Consider the following 19,829-nt stretch of genomic DNA (forward strand, 5'->3'; position numbering starts at 1 on the left):
CGTAAAATGGTAAATATCTGTCACCAGTCTGAGAACATGTACAACTGCAAGCATGAACTTTGCGAGCGTAAGTACCAAATTAAGATAAATATTTTCAGTGCAAAACTTCACCCACACATTTAACATAATAAGTACACCAACCATATAGACGCAGGTCCCAAAATCAATTTATCTGGTACTGGTGTTGGCTAAGAACACCCACAACTAAAATGAGCATACAACCCACAGGATTTCATGAAAGGGCACTCAGCCAGTCGAAATTAGGATCTTGGCAAGTTGTTCATCCAGTTAGTGCAACTCATGAAACCAGATTTGCCTTACTGTCCTCCAAAAGTTTCAGTTCTTCACGCCATCCTTCCATTTTTTCCATCTTCTCTAACTGCTCAGACTTCATATTTTGTTGGTTTCCCTGTAACTGTGCTTCTGCCAGCCGAATCTGCAACACATGATACCAGATATAAATTTAAAATACTTAATTTCAGATTTAAGCATGGTATTTTGCCTTGTTTTGGTGGGACATACTAAACCCATTTCATCATTCCAAACAACATTAACAGCTGGAAGGTCCACGTGTTCGCCTCCAATTTCACATGAAAAACCTAACGAAGATGCACCAAGGATGCATTGCAATTGGTGAAAGATTTGTTCAGTGCAGAAATTTCAGAGTAATAAGGCAAATTGAAGATCCTACCAGCAAATTAACACTCTAAGATCTTAAACATATGGCAGAATTCTCAGAGCCAGAGCTTGGTTACCAAATGTTACATGTTTATGATGCAAATAAATGAACCGCAGGCTTGAAACCTGCGTAGCAACAATAAAATGTAGCAAATTATGGTAACCAGTCAGCTGCTTTGAAATGAGGGTAATGTAACCAATTCATAACATATAAATACTCAGCTATAAATCGAGCTTTTTCATTAATAGCAGCTTTAGGAATAGAACCAGTGCAAATTGTGACATTTTCTATGTCGAGTAACAAACTATATACATGCTTGCAGAATCTAGACAGTTCCCATAGAAACAACTTGATTTTCTTAAAAACTGGTATTGCTTGAAGCCACACACAAGGAGAAATTCACTTCAAATTCCCAGGAAATGAAAATAGACAATAAAGATCCTCCTGACTGCCAAAAAATAATGAAGAAAACCATGTCTTTTCACATGTTTCTAGCATTATGTTTTAGCATCTCAGATAAGTGGACATGACAATTTGTCATTTAACTTGAACCAGAAAGATATGATTGATGGTTGCTCAGTGTGACATCAGCTGCCCAAATACAACCACTTGATTGTGTGCTTGCATGTCTATGTGTTATTTTATGGGTTCTGAACAAAAATGATCCCAGGTCTAAAGATTCAACAAGTGATATAACAAGGGGAAAAACTGTAAATACCATGTATATTTCTAAATTTATATGATTCGTTCTTTAAAAAGTCTTCAGAAAAACTCAGGAATATAAACCACAAAAATTCAACATCGTTCCACATATTTTAACTCTGACCAGAAGGAAAAGAAACATAAAGACACCTTCAACGAAAGCTGAACACTGCTAAGCCTCCTATAAAATGTTATCTAAACAAAGGTCATAATAATAAAAGTTACCTTCTTTTTCAGTGCTCGAATTCTTTTATCTATATCAGGACCAGAATTTTCAGGTTTTGGACCTTCCTTTGAATCAGTGGAAGGCCTAACCACCACTGATGTTGTGGAAACAGAGATCCTACCCATCTGGTCGGTTACCGAGTCCACAGATTCCAATCTCTGGGGAGCAAGTTCAGCAGAAGGCATCTCTTCAGACTTTACCATCCCGGCTTGCTCTGAATCCAAGTTCTTGCCCTTCTCAGTTGATGAAGCAAGTGCAGCCTGCCATCAGATGGCCACATTCCAGGTGATGATGGCTTCAATGAATCATCAAAAACAACCAGTAAAAAAAACAGATTTGAATTCTAACATTGATCAAGCAACCATACAAGAAAACATCAGGTACAACCACACAATGTAGCTGCCAAAGAAATGATGTGTTTTACCACTGCCAGGATAGATGCATCAGTTCCAAAATGTCTAGAGAAGTTATAGGTGGTAAATCATGGTAAGATATTGGCAGCAGCATTTGTACAACAATGTTATGGGCGCCAGTGCAAAGCTATGGGATTAGTCAGAATAAATGTCATCAGTGGATGTTTGCATGCACTGGAATGCTATGCTGGGAAGCAGTTTTCAAAGTAAAATAGCCCAGCATAGGGTGCATACTGGAGAAGAGAATACATAGATGGCAGAAATCACAGAAATCGAGCCCTAGTGCTGGGCATTTGCAATGTATCTGATTATAGATCCTTACAAGTTTATATAAACTGATGAATACACTCCCTTTTGACCAGTAATTTTTCATATTTCTATCCCTTGAATAAAGCAAAAAAAAAATTGAACCAAAAGAGATGCATTTCAGATCCAAGAACTTGGAGTGAGATGAGTCATGCAATCATGATAAAGGCCCAGATTGGTTCAAGAATGGCAGTGGTGATAAGCAGTTTTCATCCCTCTTATTCAACCAAACATGACATTCACCTTGGCAGAGGGGCAATAATCGGGGTCAAACTTGCTGGATGGCAGTTCTATTGAAGGAAAAAGAGATAGCTGCAAATTTAACTGATTTATAGGGAAGATATGCATTTAAAATTCAAGCACTTTGAGCAAGATGAGCAATGCAATCACAATAGAGGCCCATAGTTGTTCATGAATAGGGTTGGCTAAGCGGTTTCATCCCTCTTATTCAACCAAACATGACAAATTCATCTTGGCAGGGGGGCTACAATCAGGGTCAAACTTGCTGGATGGTAGTTCTATTGAAGGAAAAGAGAGAGCTGCAAATTTAACTGATTTATAGGGACGTGCGACCCAAGAAATCTCAAGCTTATATATGACATAATAGACATGAATGTGTATAATTTGCTTGAATTCTTCTTCTTCTACTTCTACCCCTGAATATATTATTATTTTGTGGTTAGAAAGGACATGTTGTTTAATCTTCTTCTTCTCCTTATTCTTCTTCTCCTACTCCTCCTCTTCTATCCTTGAATATGTTTTTATTTTGTGGGTAAGAATGGACTTGTTATTTAACATTTTAATAAAAATCTTTCACCCCATCATATTTATAGAAAGCGAATCCCTATTAGGCTCACACACATAACTCCAACTTCCATTTTCCAAATATGGGAACTTTCTTTTTACCTATTTGAAATGACTTAATGATGTTTTTGGCAAGAGTCACCTTATTTGAGTTGTTTATTCAAATGGCAATAATGATCTGCCATCTATGATCCCCTGAACAACACTGTACAAGTTAATTTTGAGGAATTTACATTCTACAAGCACGCTCACTTTACATTTCTAATTCCAATTGTGCTAAACAAACTAAAATTAAGCCAACATATGAACGACCTAATGCAATGAAGTAAATTGGGCTTTGACACTATTAAGGAAGGCCTAGTGAACTTAGACATTTGATTTATATAACAAAGAACTTTGAAAACAATTTGTATGATCAAAAAATTATATTTAATGAAGAAAAGTGAAAGCGACATGGCAAACCATCATACATGGAGAAAAAAAGAAGAATAATGTTGTCATAAATGTAATAATGGATAAAATAAAGAAAGTAGAGAGTTTTAATCATGTGTGTGCAGCCAAGATCAAAACAGAGCTCCACTTTCAAATGGCAACTCCTTTCTTTGTTCATCTAGATGTGCCAATTTCCTTGATTTCCCTTTTTCCTTCTTAATTGGGGAACAGATTATCTAGTTGTAGACTAAATTAGACCTCCGGGACTTCTAGGAACAGCTTGATTGGTTAACCAGGGATCTTAAAATACATTAAAGATCTCGTGTCATTGTCTAAATTAAACAAACATGATCTTAAAATATAAGCAACTATTCAAAATATTTATTCATTAAAACTTGCTTCTAACAATGCTTTGAAGATAATATCCCATGCACAAGTGAAGTTTAATATAAAAAACATTAATTTACTCATCTCCAAAGCTCTCCACCTTCTGTTAATCCATTTTTGCATTTCCTCCAATTCAATCTTATTCCAGCACTCTTTCACATAAAACACATAATTCATTTGCATTGCATTAGATCTAAACCATTTAAACATTAAAATTTTCAAATTATATCATATGAATCAAACTATAGCTCCACTTATGAGTCCACATCTTTAACATTGGTATCAAAGCCTCATCATCAAAAGCCTAGGTATTTTGTTATTACATAAGGGTATTATTTTGATGATCAAATTTAAATTAAAATTCATAACGGATTGCAATAACCAGTCCAAAGCCCATAAAACCCAACCTACATTTCAAGAGAACTTTTTTTTTTTTTTGAATAACAATGGGTTGGTTTGGCATGAGCTCAAGCATCCATATAAACAACCTTGGGCCAGCCCTTCATAATAACGACAACCAATCAGAATAAATACAATATCTACTTACCATATCATGAATAGATTGATGTGGATGTGTCTATATAGTAGTTAATCCATCGCTAGAATATCAAAGGGACTGTGCTTGTGCCGAACATGATTATGGCCAAACCACATCAAATCATAGGCTAGCCTATGCTCTTTCCAATTAGGGGCCAACCCAAGAATGATCCCTTGGAAGACCACAAAAGAAATAGCGATTAGTTATTTTTGTGAAAAGACTAATGCATATTGCTCTGAGCTTTTGAATTCTTCAAGGTTTTTAATTATTTTGTTAAATTTAAGCTTATACGTATAAAATAAGTTAAGGACTTGTTTGTTTGAATTGAAGTTCCTGATGTTTTGATTATACAAGGCACCAAAAATAATTACACCTAATAAAAAATCAGTTTGAGTATTATTTGAATGGAAAAGAGGCAACAACATAAAGACTTTTAAGTTATGTTTTATTCTACAAATCTAAAAGGGCCTTGCTTTTTTAAAAACAAACAAAGATAGACAGGGAGAAAAAGAGCATAAAATTAAAAGAGGGCTAAAAGTTTGAAAGACTTTAGAAGCATATGCTGCATGGAGACTGTTTTCATTTCTTCTCATGAGGAATGCACCATAAACACATACCCGGAGCTGCTCCCAACAGAACAAATTTCCCATTGTGATTTGAGGAACAAAGACCAACAGTCATGTGTGAGTGATCAAAGAAATGTAATTACAACAATTCAGATTTCATCTATATAAGATAAATAATCCATTGTTTACTCGGATGGGCACCAATCAACTATGAACAAATAGTGGGACTATATGGTCAACATTTGAACCACTTACACACATACTGTTGGATTGGTGTGATGATGGAGAAGACTAGCTCGACACAGGAATTAGAATTTGTATAGTATGTGAGAATGATGGAAAGAGCATTTAAACAAAACAGTTTTTTTTTTTTTTTTTTAATGTTCATTCTAAAAATAGCGATATGGAAGCTTCAAGATTGGCTCTAATATAAGTGACTATGATCACTGTGGTAAGCAAAACAAAGTAAAGCATACCATCAGCAGTTTCTGTGCTGTATCAATCCAAGTCAGCTTATTTATCAGACATAGTTGGATAACTTAAAACATAATAAAAATGGTGTGAAATAATTTGCTTCATTCATTTTATTTTTAGAATTTTTAGATATTTGTAACTTTTTTGACCAAACTTCAAAATTTGGGATGAATCTGCAAATGGCACTTTAGCGGAGGGACCAAAACAGGGTTTAAAACCGCTTATATATCTCTCAAAAACCTTGAAGACATCAAAATAATTAATATAAGAAGGGAAAAATCCAATAAGCACCAATTATTGTTTCTGAATCTTCTCCAAACAACAATAATATTTATCTAAAACAATATCCAAATCACTTTTTTATTGCAACAAACGATATTATTCTTGTTTAGCTTTTTCACTAGGCTTTTAAGGCCCAACTAAACCCTTTTGTTAACGGTGGAGGGAGCAACGAATTACTGATAGAGTTGTGCCTAAAAGCTATCTGAGCTGAGGGTTTTCTTCTCTACGAGCTGAGGTGCCCAAAATGAAGATTAAGCATGGAGACTCTTTCCTCCATTGGAACTACCATCTCTGGCAAGCAGTCATTCTGCTTTGACCTTGGTCGAGACCCTAGGCTACCAAATTCAGGTGGAAAGCCTAGCGGAAATCGACAACATAGGTTCTTTCAAGAATATTTCGATTGATGCTTCGATTCGTGATATCCCTATGAGTATTCCAACGGGGATCACAGTATTGGACATGATGTGAATTCTTCGGAAGTTGATATCAAAAGAGAAAATAACTTTCGTCTCTAATAGAAACATCTCAGATAACATCATTGTAGAGTCACATTCCCTCAACAAAGCCCGTGGAGCCTCTTCCACGATGGCTATCAAGCTAGATATGGAAAGAGCACATGATAGCGTATGTTTGTCTTACCTCAAAAGTTTCCAGAAAATGGATTCAGTGATTTCAGCTTGCATTCGGGAACCATCCTCTATCCCTGTCAACTAGTAACCTACATCCTTCTTTGAACCTTCCATAAGTCTTCAACAAGGGTGTCCCTTCCCCCTCTTTCTCATCTCATGTTCAAAAATGCTAACGATATACTTGAATAGTGAATTGGGATTACAAAGGATTAACAATTATCGGCCACATCATGGGAGTGTCTTAATCAATCATAATCTTCACCGACGATTGCCTTCTGCTTTGAAAAGCTCGAGTTCATGATTGCTTGGTTTTTCAGGAGATGCTGTAGGCCTACTGTCAACAATCTGGGCAGAGAGTCAATTTCCATAAATCCACGGTGGCCTTCAGCCCTAACTTACCTTCTTCTTCAACTACAGAACTTCTATCTATTAGGGGTGCCATCAAGTGACTGATGGTGATCTACAATTCATCAAGGATAAACTCTAGAGGCAGTTGGATAGTTTGAAATGACAACACCTAAACTTAGGTGGTAGAGCTATTGTAGTGAAACCCGTTCTTTGTGCTTTCCCTGTACCCCTTTTATATAATGTCATTTTACCCAAGCACTTTATTAATTAGGTGGATAGATTGAATAGATGCATCCACCATCTTTCATCTAGGGGCATCATGGATGAGAGGCATTTGCACACCATCTCATAGGAAAACATGTCATCCAAAATCCCAAGGTGGACTTGGACTGCCAAACTTGCACTTTCAATGGGAGGCCCTACCTATCTGAGGAACATTTCCAGTTGGCCAACTCCTTTCAAATATTCACTGCAAAGCATGTCTTCCAGGAAGTCAGCCAGCCGACTTTCTCGCCAACATCGCTATTTCTCATCCTGATCCCATTGTTCGGTCTTCCAATTTTTCCCCTTATTTTGTATATTCAGCTTTGGTGGATGCGACTGGCATTGTCTATCAAAAAAGGAGCAATACATTGTTTCTCTAATGATTTACTCCATCACAATATGAAAGAGACAGTTCAGCAAGAGGAAAGATATGCAAACAACCTCAGCAAAGATAATGATAAGGTTATATTGGTTCCAATAGAAAATGGATGCATTTCTAATCCCAAACTAGATGAATACAAAAGACTTCTTTCCTTGCATGGTCTGAAAGCTGTAGTTGCAGGAAAAGATGGAAAGAAATTAATGGTGCTACAACCCATAAACAATATTCATTTGTCAGAACCCAAGGCTAGCTCTAAAAGAACCAAGTGTGAAAGCATTTATTCTGAAGAGTGAACACGATATAATACTATACAAAGCCAACAAGCACAACACAAAAGGGAGGAACAAATGTTGGAAAGTTTGAACATAACGTGGGCACGTGCACAAAAGTCACAGTAATACATTTTCCCATACTAAATACAAATTAATGAAGGATAAAATCATGGTGTTAATCTAAAATAGGCATCCCTCAGCAGTCACACCCCTCCGGTGATTGGAGGCGGTTCTGGGTATGTCTTGAATAGATCAGCCCCAAGAATTTAGACCCGGGTGAATATTTTTAAGGGAGATCTTTAAGTAAAGGTTCAGTACTGGAAACGGGAGACAAGTTTGTTCGACCAACGACGGATGATTCAAATCACATATAAAAGAAGGGAAAAAAAAGAAAAGAAAAAGGAATTAAGGGCTGGTAAGCGGGCTAAGAAATTAGCAAATTTTGTGTTTGGAGATATCATTGACAGGAGAAGTTGAGAAGGTATCCGAAAACCACATCCAAGAAAAGAGAGACAATTGGAACCCTGTCAAATGCCTCCTCTAGATACCTTTGGATAAACTCAGTTCATATGGATAGTCCTACAGATATATTTGCCAGCAATAATCTCCCGTGCCAGCAAAAATTCTAACTTGTATTCTGCCACAAGGGAAACAAAAAAAAAATCAAAACCTTCTGCTTATCTATTTGATTTTGTTAGTCCTACTTTAACAAATCAATGAGTCAATTGGATGATGAATCTTTGTAGTCCTTTACAACAACAATAACTATTCCTCCATCAATCTCCAATAGTAAGCCATTATTACACTAAGGCAGCAAAAAAGGAAAAGACCTGATGCCGCTTCTCCTTCTTCCTCTCGTTCCTCTTCGCCGACTTGGTCTTGGGTTTCGCATCCAGCGCCGGATCGTAGCCAGGTGGAACATCGGGCTGAAGTCCTTTCCTCAACTGCATTGCGGGCAGCCATAAAGCAGACAACTTTAACCCAAGAATCAAAGAAAGACGAAAGATTTGAGCGAGAGAGAAGGGAAGTAGCTCACGAGGGCGCCCTTGGACTGGTAGATGGCGACTTCGTCCTGGGGGACGTAGCCGGCCCGGATACGGATGGGCTTCCGGAGGGTGCCGTCGGGCCGCCGCGTGGGCGCGAGGATCCGCTCCCCTTCCTTGGGGATGCTAAGGATGCGGGTGGTGGGTGGCCGCTCACCTCCGGCGGCGCTTCCCATCACCTCGCCGGAGAGACGGCGGACGGCAACAGAGGAGGGGAGAAAGGAAAGGGAAGGAGTTGCGGCCTCGACGGGGCCGCTCGGCGTATCTTGCGATCGTGTTTTGAGTTCACTGCCGCTATTTACACTGCCGCAAGGCCCGACACCGCTGTAAGAGACCCGCCACCAATGGAAGAAAATCCAGGGGAAGTCCCGGTTCGTATATGGGCTTGGTCGGATGCGGACTCGTCAAAGAAAGGGATTGGGTTGAATCGACGGAGGGTTTTGTGGTAACATGCCTCTCCGTCATGTGCAACAGTGATCATGATAGATGAGAAAATTATCGATATAGGAATGAAGAAAGGAAAAAAGTCTCTATCGCAATATGTTATGATGTCAAAATATTCAAAAAGGAATGATGGGGTGTTTGTACGATAAGATCCAACATTTCGAGAGATCTACACTATTCGTGAGAATTGGTGTGAAATATAAGAGCTTCATGTTCTACTCACACATCTTTGATCCATCATCTATCATTTTGAATAGAAAGATATTCAATGATAGATTTTACCATATCTTATTGTAACTATGTTCTAAATTATTGATTGAGGATATTTAATTTCTTGCTCATTTTTCTCAATAGAAAGGTAAAAATCCTCCATCATATAATGACTTATCTCCTACCAAAATAGTAAGGGTCAGGATAGCCTAACTTTTCTAATCTATAGTAATCATGATTTAAATAGTTTTTCTATTTGGATAGACTGGATTTTCTACTTGAATTTTGTGTTTTTCCTACTCTTAGGAGTACTAGGTACTTTTAAAAGAATTATCATTCTAAAATTTTTAATTTACTTATAAAGTCATGGTGATTCTCTTTTTCCACTTTATTTAGTGTTCTAAAACATTAAAGTAGCATCGAAAAAATTTTTAAACTAGTAATGCACTGCAATTACATAGTTGATACACTTAATCATATGGATGCAAACAAAACTTTGTTTTATTATAGTGGTCAGACTCCTAGATGTGATTTTTTTTTGGTAGCAAACTCCTAGATGTAATTGAGGTTGATGTATATCTTTTGTGGCTTGAATGCTGTATATCTAAGACTTTGTATCATCCTTTCTACTATGTTATAGTGAAGCTTTTCTCCTTTTATCAAGAAAAATTTCTAGATGTGATTGTGAGTGTGACGGCCCAACCCATGTAAGAATCCAAACGAACAAAAAAAAAAAAAATAGAAAAATAGGGGAGAAGACTCCCGAAGGGAGTCTTCTTCCTCCTCTCGCCGGCTCCCAATCAGAGTCGGAGACGAGCTCCCTCCGGTTCTATTTAAGGAGGAGAGCCATCCTCTCTCCCTTCCACTAAAGATCACAAGCTCAGTCGGCGGCAATCGCTGAAAAATTCTCACGGAAGATCCGTCCCTGTGCCGTCCAATTGCTCGCCGGAAAAGCCTCGCCGGCGTCGGAGGTAAGCCTCCTCCCCTTCCTCTCTTCTCCTCTTTCCTTTCCATGCCAGTGTGCATGCTCGCCGGCGACCGGAGTCGCCGGATTTTATTGCGGAAGAACCTCTATATTTTGCTCGTTTTTTTTTTATTTCCGACGTCGGTGGTCGCCGCCGACCATCGATTTTGGCCCTCTTCTTATCGGCGAGTCACCCTCCTCCTGCCGACGGCCGTCCCATGTCGGCTATGCCGCCGGCCGGCCAACCAATGAGGGGACCTCACAGTCCCCTGTTTTGGCCCAAAGGAACCCACAGGAGAAGAAGAAAAGAAGAAGAAGGAAAAAAAAAAGAAAAAGAAAAGAAGAAGGAAAAGAAAAGAAAAAGAAAAAAAAAAGAAAAGAAAAGAAAAAAGAAAAAGAAAAAAAAAGAAAGAAGAAAAATAAAATAATAATAATTTAATAATATAATAAATAGGATTTTTTTCTTCTCTCTTCCGTGAAGAAAAAGAAAAAAAAAAGAAAGGAAAGAAAAGAAGAAGAAAAAAAAATAAATTAATAAATAATGATATAAATAATAAAATATGAGAAAGAGAGTTTCTCTCTCTTCCCTCTCTCTCTTCAGCCTGAACTAGTATTTTCTCTCTCTAGAATTAGATTTTCTCTCTCTACTTTCTCTCTCTAGAATCTTCTCTCTAGATTATTTCTCTCCTAAGATTTCTAAAATTTTGAGAAGAATGATGATGAATTTAAATGATCCTCGTGATGGATTTTTGATCCGTGATCGTCGGACGGTACACTGACATCCACTTTGATCAGATCGAGTATTTTTAGATTTTATTTCGCATGATCTTATTGAATTGTCCACATGATAATCTTAGCATAATTTGATCTGATCGATCGAATTTGTTGAATCATATCGTCTGAGGAGTTCAAGATGAGTTTTCTCTCTCTAAAATTTTCTCTCTCTAAAATTTTCTCTCTCTAAAGTCATTTATCTCTCTCGATCGATTTCTCTCTCTTGATCGATTTATCAATGAAGAAATTCTTTCAATAGTCCTGATCTGATTCTAATGAAGAATCCTGATCCATGATTGTTAGACAGCATACTGGCACCCACCTTAATCAGACCATGAATCTTTAGATTTGATTATCCATGATTTCGATCTAGCCATGACTTGATTTAATCATGTTGATTTTACCAATTGAGATATTGGACCAATCGTAATGTTGGATTGTATCTCCTGATCAATTCGAATTGTACCTCATGAATTCTCTCTCCTCTGATTTTCTCTCTCCACTTGATTTTATGAAATCGATGAAGAAACCTCGATCCTATCACTTCGAATCCGATTTGATCTGATAGTCAAACTTTGGATCGTTTAGATCCTAATTAGATTTTGATTAAATGAAATTAGATGATCGGACCCAATCTAAACCGTTGAAATATGGTATTCGTATTCTTTCTAATTATTGAAATTGATTCTGTATAGGATTGTGGATGTTTGATCATGGGATATCGCGATATGATCTACGAACAGAATTTTTGAAAGAAAATTTATAGAATTATGTGGATTTATTGGAATACGTTTGAGGTAAGTAATGTTTCACTTTTTCTAGATTTATCGATAAATTATAATATATTTTTCTGACATGATTTGTGAAATGATGCATGAATTGGATGAATGATATTTTGTTATGAAAATATCTTATTTGAAATGTTATGATGAAGCATGATTGAACATATTGATTTCATGATGCATTATATTGATTGATTTCGATACTACATGATTATATGTTTTATTATCGAAATTAGAATATAAAATATAATTTATGAAGAATTATGATATAAGAAACACTATGAATTGACAACCTGACTATGTAAAGGACCCTGCCAATAGGGGCATATACGTTGGTAATTGATTGTCTTGAGGGTTTATGTCGCCAGCGAGACCAGCGACATGTCGCCAGAGAGACCAGCGACAAACCATCAGAGAGACCAGCGGTTCCGAAGGACTTTGCTGCCAGATGATTCGCAGCTCACCGCAAGCAGATACGCGGTATTATGACCCTGCCACAGGAAAAATATGGTCATAGCTCATGGTTGACGAAAAGAATTTAAGAATGAAAGAAATTAAAATTTATAAAGAAACTTGAATTTTCGAAAAAGAAATGAATTTGGCATGAATTATGTTGCATAATTGAAATTGATTTCGAATTGATGAACTCTATATACTTATTTTCTATAAATGATGATTTACTTAAATACCTGATGAAATCTGTTGAAAAGTGATCATTGCTTATTGGGCTGTCTAGCTCATTACCTCCTATTTTTATTATTTTTACAGATGTTGAGGAATTAAGATAATACAAGATATGAATGGAAGAGTGATCAGAAGTAGAATCCCTATACTTTTATTTTAGGTTGAAAGTCTTATTGAATTTGATGTAAGGCCTATGAATCATTGTTGAATTTATTGAGATATTAAAGAAAAAAAATTTAGGTCGTTATATTTTGGATTTAAATTATTGACTAATTATTCTGCTGTTATTTTAAGATAACATGATAAGATGCCTTGCATGTTTATGGGAAGAGTTTTCTATGATAATGCGGCGGTTGTCATGATCCTCGATTCACAATCTCGAGTCGGGGGCGTGACAGTGAGCATTGACCTTTGCCTTGGAATACTGCACTTCTCATTGCCACTATAGCTATTTATATTTTAAATAAATAAATATAAATATTTTTCAAAAAAATAAGTATTCCAAGATTTAATATCTAAGTAAATATATGAATTTCAAAAAACTAATCATATTAAAAGACCATAACCATCAATGCTGTCTGTGATATTCTTTGATCCACCTGCAAGAAGGAACCTTGAGAAGCAGCCAATTAGGATGCATTGAGATCATCACCATCCAGACGTAGCATAATGCTTTGATGTTGAGGTAATCTACCGAAGGTTACAGCATTTGTTTACCCTCGTCCGACATCAGATCCTCCCGCCTCTCTCTCTCTCTCTCTTCCATGGATCTCGCTGCCCTACTCGCCTTTCTCCTCCTTTTCTCCGCCACCACTCTCACCGACGTGGGAAGGGTCGAGGGTTCTATCCACACCTACGACCGCAAGCCCTTCAAGGAAGTCGGCAATGCCTTCCTTATCTCCGGCGGCAGCGAAGGGATCGTCGCCTCCGACCCCGCAGCCCCCCTAAGTTCATCCGGGATCGCTGATGGCCGCTCCTATATCCGGTAATCGAACACTTCATCTTAATCTCCATGCCTTATTCGATTCTCATGATAATTGGAACCATTTAGTTGATTTTTAGTTGTAAAAGGAGTTTTGGGAAATCAGTTTGATAAGTTATTGTTGTACTGAAATCAGTCAGTACTGGGGTCTGTTTGTAATCTATCTTATTGTTAGTTATAGATGTAAAGAAATTATTTTTAAAAAAAAAAAAAAAAACTGTTTTTGGACGGAGTTTTGGGAGATGGAAGTGGCTGTCATGGTGGATGGAAGAGCCCAATTTTGTAATGAAACAGCAGTCGGTCCTTAGGATGCCATATTTTAGGTAAACCTGTACTTTCTCTAGGATGGTGATAAAATTGTTTTCTTGGGGATGTGAGTTGAGCTTTGGCTCTTTGTTTTGGGTAATTTTCCCCTTGTTAACTAATTTCTGAGGCTAGCAAGGATAACTGGTAGTGTTGATAAAATTCTGGCAGAATGATTTGGTGAAGTCAGTTGTTAACTCAGCTGGTCCTAGACATAAGTTAGGATGTTGGGCTGTGAAGAAAGACCTTGAGTTAAGATGAGTGGAGCAGATATGACAATGCCAAGGTGCATACCAGCTAAGATGTGCATAAAGAATTAGAAATGTTTATGATAGAGTGTATACTTGGAAGAGAATAGTAAATTTACATGAAAGCTTTTTTTTTTTTTTTTTTAATGTTTCATGCTATTAGAGTTTCAAAATGCAGAGTCCATATAATATCAGGATTAAAAAGCTTTTGTGATCATGTTTCTGTTTTCTTTCCTTTTGAATTTGCTTTGAACAATCAAGAAGAGAATTCAATGGAACTTGTTTTTGTTGCCCTTCCTCATTCTTTTTCATTTTAGTTTTTAAGAACAGCAAAGACAAAATGGGTGTGCAAGCAGACATGTCTTTGATTTATCATGTCATCATTCCTTAACAGTATTAACAAAACAGGGCTAGATGGTTGTGGGAATTTGATGGGCCATCTTCTGGCGAATGTCAAAATATATTATATATGTGTGCTTTCGTAAATCTAGAAAGGATCAAGTGATGATTGAGTACGTTAGAGGACTTCTAGGAGTCACAACAACCACAAATGAAGTTATGGAGAACCAAATGAAATGGTATGGGCATGAAAACCTTGATATGAGGGAATTGGGAGGAGGACTAGTACTTTGATGAAAGATTAAAGAAGAGAAGGGAGGACTGAAGGTGACATAAATGGAAGTTGTCAAAAAAAGATATGGACAAGCTTGATTGAAGATCTATGCTTTGCTTTTTTGAAGCTTATTAGAATTTCTTTGATTACATAGATTTTGTTTCAAGTTTCAACCATTTATTAATACAGCCAATATTGTTTCCATTCTCTATGAATTTACCTCATAAATCATGTATAAGACACACCTAACATTAAGACACATCTTTAAGGCCTGGTACTTTGCTTTCTTCGGTGTCACTGGGGTTGGCAACAGGTTTGGTTTGGGTACGATTTGACGATATCCATACTAAACTCAAAGTACATATTAGCTAAATCTAATCTAAATTCAAACCTATTTACAACCTCATGCCTATACCAAATAGCATACCAAACGTACTTAGGACAAGGGTTGGATATCAGATAGTGCTTGGGCATTTATTAAGCTATTCTGATATATCTTTAGACTATTTTTTCAATGTACTGCTTGCACATAAAAGTTACTTTATGAATACAAGCATCTGCACTATTACTCATCGCCATACTTTTACAAGAGTTCGGTATCAGATGGTTGAAGGTTGGGGATTGGACGGGGCATGACATATCGCTAAAGCCTGACCATATGTTAATTATGACTGGTTTGTGGGACCTACCGGATTCAACTATGTCTGTAATTTTGAATTTTCTTAACTATTAATCAATAGAATGCTCTATTACTTACCCATTGCAAATGCATGGTTGGAATTAATCTAAATATAACATGCATGTATTATATTGAGTTCTGGATTTTGGGTATGCATTGCCATAGGCCCTGATCTGAGCTAATAATGCTCTGATTTAAATTTAGGACCCAAAACCAACCCAATAGATTACCGGCTTATTTTCTAGATCCAATTCCAATATTTAGGATTGGATTTGGATCAGGTCACCAGGTTATTAGCCCCTATTTCCAACCTTAGGTGTCACGCTAGAGATTCTAGTGCTGATTGTGATGTGCCATATAACATTTGCAGTGTTCCATGTTTTCAAATATCATAAAGGGGATGAATATAGATATCAATCAGATTGATGTGTATTGCCTAGAACTTGTCAATATGGAAATGAAATATAACAGTACATAATGTTACAGGATACTGCATTACTTGGATTGCACATAGATTTAGTCAAACACAGTTGAAGTAAATCAGTTCATGTGACTATGTTGTATTATTATTGTTATTAATATTTATTTTTTCCAATTTTTCTTTTGAGCTATTTGTATTTTTTGAATTCAAAGATTTAATCTAACATGATGCTAATTCATGTTAGTTTTGATCTCAGATTTCTTTAAAGGTATAGAACAATGTGTAGGGACAATTTATTAGCTAATGATGTTTTCTTTGATATGGCTTTAAATTTTTAATCCTATATTTCTTTTGAGGGGTCAAAAATATGTTTGATTGTTTACTGAGCTGATATGGCATGATATGATATGATATTAGTTTACTGACCAAACTTTGACAGGTCTAATGTGATGCGTAGTTATGTACTATCATGAACTTTGGCTGTCATGTGCACTAGATGCAATATTTTAGTCCTTAGTGTCACATGATTAACATTTGATGACTCCTCTTGACCTCTATATCTATGTATATGTGTGCATGTGTTTGGCGGAACACAGTGTTTGGTCCAGGCACCTGCCCCTCATATACTTAACAAGGCATATGCGTATAAGTTATAACTTTATCTACTAATGGTGGAGTACTTAATCTTTTCTGTTGGAATCCACTATTTTGCATATGTAATTGTTTAATTGTTGCAGGTTTAAGAACATCACATTCTGGAGGACTAAGTATTCAGCTGAGCAGCATTCAAGCATGGAGCATAGTACTGGGTTGATCCAAGCTATTATATTTGAAGCATCCGATCGGGATAATATTGGTGGATCTGCTTATGGTGGACAAAGATCCATATGCTGTACCCCTGATCTTGCTAAGCTTGAGGGTTGCAAACAAGGAGAAGTTATTAGGAGACTATCATCAGTAGATTTGAATTGGCCTGTTGTCATAAATACACATTTTAGTGCAAATTATTTATCAACAGCATTGGAGACTGAGGATATTCCTATAACAAAGACTGGAATGTATAACTTGTTCTTTATCTCTTGTGATCCAAAGCTGAGAGGGCTCTCAGTGAGTGGAAAGACAGTCTGGAAAAACCCTGGTGGTTATTTGCCAGGAAGGATGGCTCCCTCGATGACATTCTACATATTCATGTCATTGGCATATTTGCTGCTAAGTTTCATCTGGTTTGCTCAGTATGCAAGATTTTGGAGAGATGTACTGCCACTACAGAACTGTATCACCCTTGTTATTGCTCTTGGCTTGTTTGAAACCACTCTGTGGTACTTCGAATATTTGAATTTTAATAACACTGGCATGAGGCCTGTTGGGATAACAACTTGGGTAGTGACTGTTGGAGCTGTTAGAAAAACAGTTTCACGTCTAATTTTACTCTCCATTTCTATGGGATATGGTGTTGTCCGGCCAACTCTTGGAGGTCTTACCTCAAAGGTGCTTCTTCTTGGAGTAACATATTTTTTGGCATCAGAGTTACTGGATATTGAAGAAAATGTTGGAACCATTAATGACTTCTCAGGAAAAGCAAAGCTTTTCCTAGTCCTTCCAGATGCGTTTTTAGATGCTTTCATAATACTCTGGATTTTCACTTCTCTTTCTCGGACACTAGAAAAGCTACAGGTATATAAAACCAAATCTAAATATATAGAGTTTTATTAGCCATACTGGCAGACTATTTCAACATTGTGGTTTCAAAAACTCTGGTTTACTTCTTATTCTTTTGTCAGTTTCTTATGACAAGGGCACCATAACCTACATACTAACTTGTTTTAGTGCGAACTTTTTAGGCAAGGAGAAGTTCTGTGAAATTGGACATATACAGGAAGTTTGCTAATGCATTGGTAATTGCTGTGATTTCTTCAGTTGCTTGGATTGGATATGAGGTAGAAAAACAGCTTCTTGTTAACTTTTGTAAGATAATGATTTGTATGAGTTCATATCTGCAGGTCTTTTTGCATTGTAAACAAATTTTCATCTCAAGTCTTTCTATTAACTCGGTATGTTGTGTTGCCTTTTTACCTAGGAACCAAATGGAGTCTTTGTGCGTGTAGGAAACAAGAAAAAGAAAGAAAAGGAAACATACCATACTGCATGCCTGCAAATTTGCAATATAATCTTTTTTTCTTTTCTCTTTCATGAAATTTGCTTTACTTTAGACTGCCATGCCTTTTTAATGTTTCCTATTGCAACAAAATGTTTTTTTTTTTTTTTATTCACTCAGTTTATGAGCTGGAATCTATTTTGAAAATCCCCAGGTTCTTCCTTAATAACATTGTAAGATCAAGGAAATAGTTTGAAGATGCAAATGCTCATGTTTCTCTTCAGCTTCTATACATAAAATAGACACTATTAAACCCAAAGCAATATGAAATCTTATTCGAAATGTAAGAAGGTGTACATACATTGCATGTATGTATGTATGCATACAGGAACTATAAAATGATTATGTGGTATTACTAGGTTTCTGCAAGAGCATCAAGATCATTAACAGCTACTTGCTTTGATTATTGGAAGCAGATAATTATTTGCAGCATTTCAGAGAGAGTACTGTATTTCTCATTTTGTCTCGTGTATGGAGTAAAGATGTTTCAGGTTTTAGATTTTGCCTGTTAAATTATCACACAATAACTTGGTATAAATGCATGCGGTGGAAAAGTTATGTAAAGCATGATTTCACGTGCATTGCCTTACAAACAAAATTTGATAGTTTGCATATATGTGAAATTGCAAGGCTTCTTACTGCAGTAAATAAAATGCTCACCCTCCAAATAAAAATCCTCCATTCCACAGGTTTACTTCAAGGCAACAGACCCGTTTAGTGAACGTTGGCAGAGTGCATGGATCATCACTGCCTTCTGGGACATTCTTTCCTTTGCATTGCTCTGTGTTGTGTGCTATCTGTGGGCGCCATCTCAAAGCTCTCAAAGGTAAAGCTATTGCTTTGCCCCCTTCAAAGAAGGCTATAGCGTCAGCTTTTGACTCTCTTTCTTTTATATCAGATATGCCTATTCTGGTGAAATTGGAGAAGATGATGATGAAGAAGCTCAATCTCTAACCAAAGGGACATCAGATGGTGACCTAGGATTGGTGAAGCTCGATAAGAAAGAAAGGAGTGTGGATCACACTGATGCCTACAGTCTTGAAGACGAGTCTGAGGAGGACAAGCGAGAATAAGTACTTCCTGAACTTGAACACTATTTGCATTAAAGAGATTTGTTCAAGCTGGGGAGCCAAAGATCACCTGCTGAGATCTCACAGTGCTTTGATAGAAGTCTCCTTATCACCATTCTTTTTTCCCTTTTACCTTTTTAACTTTCGCTTCCACCTTGGTTTGCAAGTACTAGTTACGGCAGAATGTGCATCATTTTTAACGCAGGGCTATACGGTGAAATTGTCTGTAACTGCTCTGTATATATATGATGCAGTAATCAAAAACATACATTTGGTGAGTCATGATTAGCCTGTATGGTTTATTGGATAGTAGACCGTCCTTCGGAGTCTTCTACAATTTGAATTGCAGCAGATGCTGACACAGCTGAAAGTTGATATTTATAAAGAAGCCAAAGATGATATAAAATTTAGATGGGTACGGTAGGCTGTTGCTTCTGGGGCTTAATTAGATTGGCTGGCCAGCACCGATACAATTTTGATCTCATCTAAAATGGAACCTATTGTACCAGAATGAAAACGTTTGGCAGGGAGTTAAGTGAGTGAGATTAGATTTCTGTCAAGCTTGGCCTTGATATCAAACAAGGATCATCTCATTTCTTGCCTTGATTCTTAGTGATATTCCATGGCTGTTCAGAGAGCAAGACTCGGTGTTACGGTAGTGGAGGATCCCCGAAGTGCTTACAGTATACAGCAGGTGAGTTCATGGAAAAGATTCAAACGAGATTAAATAGATATAATGCTCGTAGAGACACA

General features: G+C 36.9%; 2 protein-coding genes across 2 annotated transcripts; one reads left to right on the plus strand and one right to left on the minus strand.

The window, feature by feature from the left end:
• Positions 1–58: 58 nt before the first annotated feature.
• LOC105048719 (partner of Y14 and mago) lies at positions 59–9,142 on the minus strand. Its single transcript, XM_010928139.4, has 4 exons — positions 8,741–9,142; positions 8,535–8,648; positions 1,607–1,867; positions 59–436 (listed from the first exon to the last, which is right to left on the minus strand). Exons 1-4 carry the CDS (start codon positions 8,921–8,923, stop codon positions 299–301), a joined length of 696 nt encoding a protein of 231 aa, XP_010926441.1. The 5' UTR covers positions 8,924–9,142; the 3' UTR covers positions 59–298.
• Positions 9,143–13,187: 4,045 nt separating this feature from the next.
• LOC105048721 (uncharacterized) lies at positions 13,188–19,413 on the plus strand. The gene is made up of 5 exons (XM_010928141.4): positions 13,188–13,590; positions 16,589–17,525; positions 17,693–17,788; positions 18,696–18,832; positions 18,905–19,413. The coding sequence occupies exons 1-5, from the start codon at positions 13,370–13,372 to the stop codon at positions 19,077–19,079; spliced, it is 1,566 nt and encodes a 521-aa protein (XP_010926443.1). The 5' UTR covers positions 13,188–13,369; the 3' UTR covers positions 19,080–19,413.
• The last annotated feature ends 416 nt before the right edge of the window (positions 19,414–19,829 follow it).

The sequence above is a fragment of the Elaeis guineensis genome, chromosome 7 (genome assembly GCF_000442705.2).
Source record: "Elaeis guineensis isolate ETL-2024a chromosome 7, EG11, whole genome shotgun sequence".
NCBI classification, from domain to species: Eukaryota; Viridiplantae; Streptophyta; class Magnoliopsida; order Arecales; family Arecaceae; genus Elaeis; species Elaeis guineensis.